A 745-nucleotide genomic window follows, 5' to 3' on the forward strand; every position below is an offset into this window, starting at 1 on the left:
AAAAACAAAAATATAAACCCTAAACCCTTCTAAACCCTTTAACCCTTTAGTTTCCTTATTAACCATAAACCCTAAACCCTAAACCCTAAACCCTACAAAACAATGCTACAAGACTACAGCCCCTCGATCTGTGCATACCCCTGCCCCTGAGGGTTTAGGGTTTAGGGTTTAGGGTTTAGGGTTTAGGGTTTACGTTGATTGTCTCCCAAGACCTAAAAAGAATAACAGTGTGCGTAGAAGCCTGAAACGCCATCGGCATTACACCGCAGCAGCTGCTTTTGTTTCCTTCAGCAGGTTGATGAGCTCCTGCTGCTGCTTCTGCTGCTGCTGCTGCTGCTGCTGCTGCTGCTGCTTTGCTCTTGCAGCAGCCGCCGCCACCCCCTGCTGCTGCTGGTGCTGCTGCTGCTGCTGGTGCTGCTGCTGCTGCTGCTGCTGCTGCTGCTGCTGCTGCTTTCTTCTTACAGCATCCACCGGAGCGTTCTCCTGCTGCTGCGCTATCTGCTGCTGCTGCAGTGTCTGCTGCTGCTGCTGCTGCTGCTGCTGCTTCAGCTGCTGCTGCTGCTTCTGCTTCTGCCGCTGCTGCTGCTGCTGCTGCTGCTGCTTTCTTCTTGCAGCAGCCACATCCCTTCTCTGCAGCAGGAGGAGCAGCAGCTGCTGCTGCTGCATCTGTTGCTTCTGCATTCGTTGCTGCTGTGTCTGCTGCTGCTGCACCTGCTGGTGCTGCTGCTGCTGCTGCTGCGTCTTC

General features: G+C 54.4%; 1 protein-coding gene across 1 annotated transcript in view; it reads right to left on the reverse strand.

Moving 5' to 3' along the window:
• EMH_0055130 (ctr copper transporter domain-containing protein, putative) overlaps nucleotides 1-745 on the reverse strand; it is a gene marked incomplete at both ends in the record, with an annotated part of 2,680 nt that overhangs the window by 1,457 nt on the left and 478 nt on the right. The window contains one exon of the mRNA XM_013497194.1: nucleotides 194-743. Within this exon, the coding sequence (XP_013352648.1) occupies nucleotides 194-743 (550 nt within the window). The remainder of the gene's footprint in view (nucleotides 1-193; nucleotides 744-745) is intronic.

This window comes from Eimeria mitis, genomic scaffold (assembly GCF_000499745.2).
Source record: "Eimeria mitis Houghton genomic scaffold, Emh_scaff2526, whole genome shotgun sequence".
NCBI classification, from domain to species: Eukaryota; Apicomplexa; class Conoidasida; order Eucoccidiorida; family Eimeriidae; genus Eimeria; species Eimeria mitis.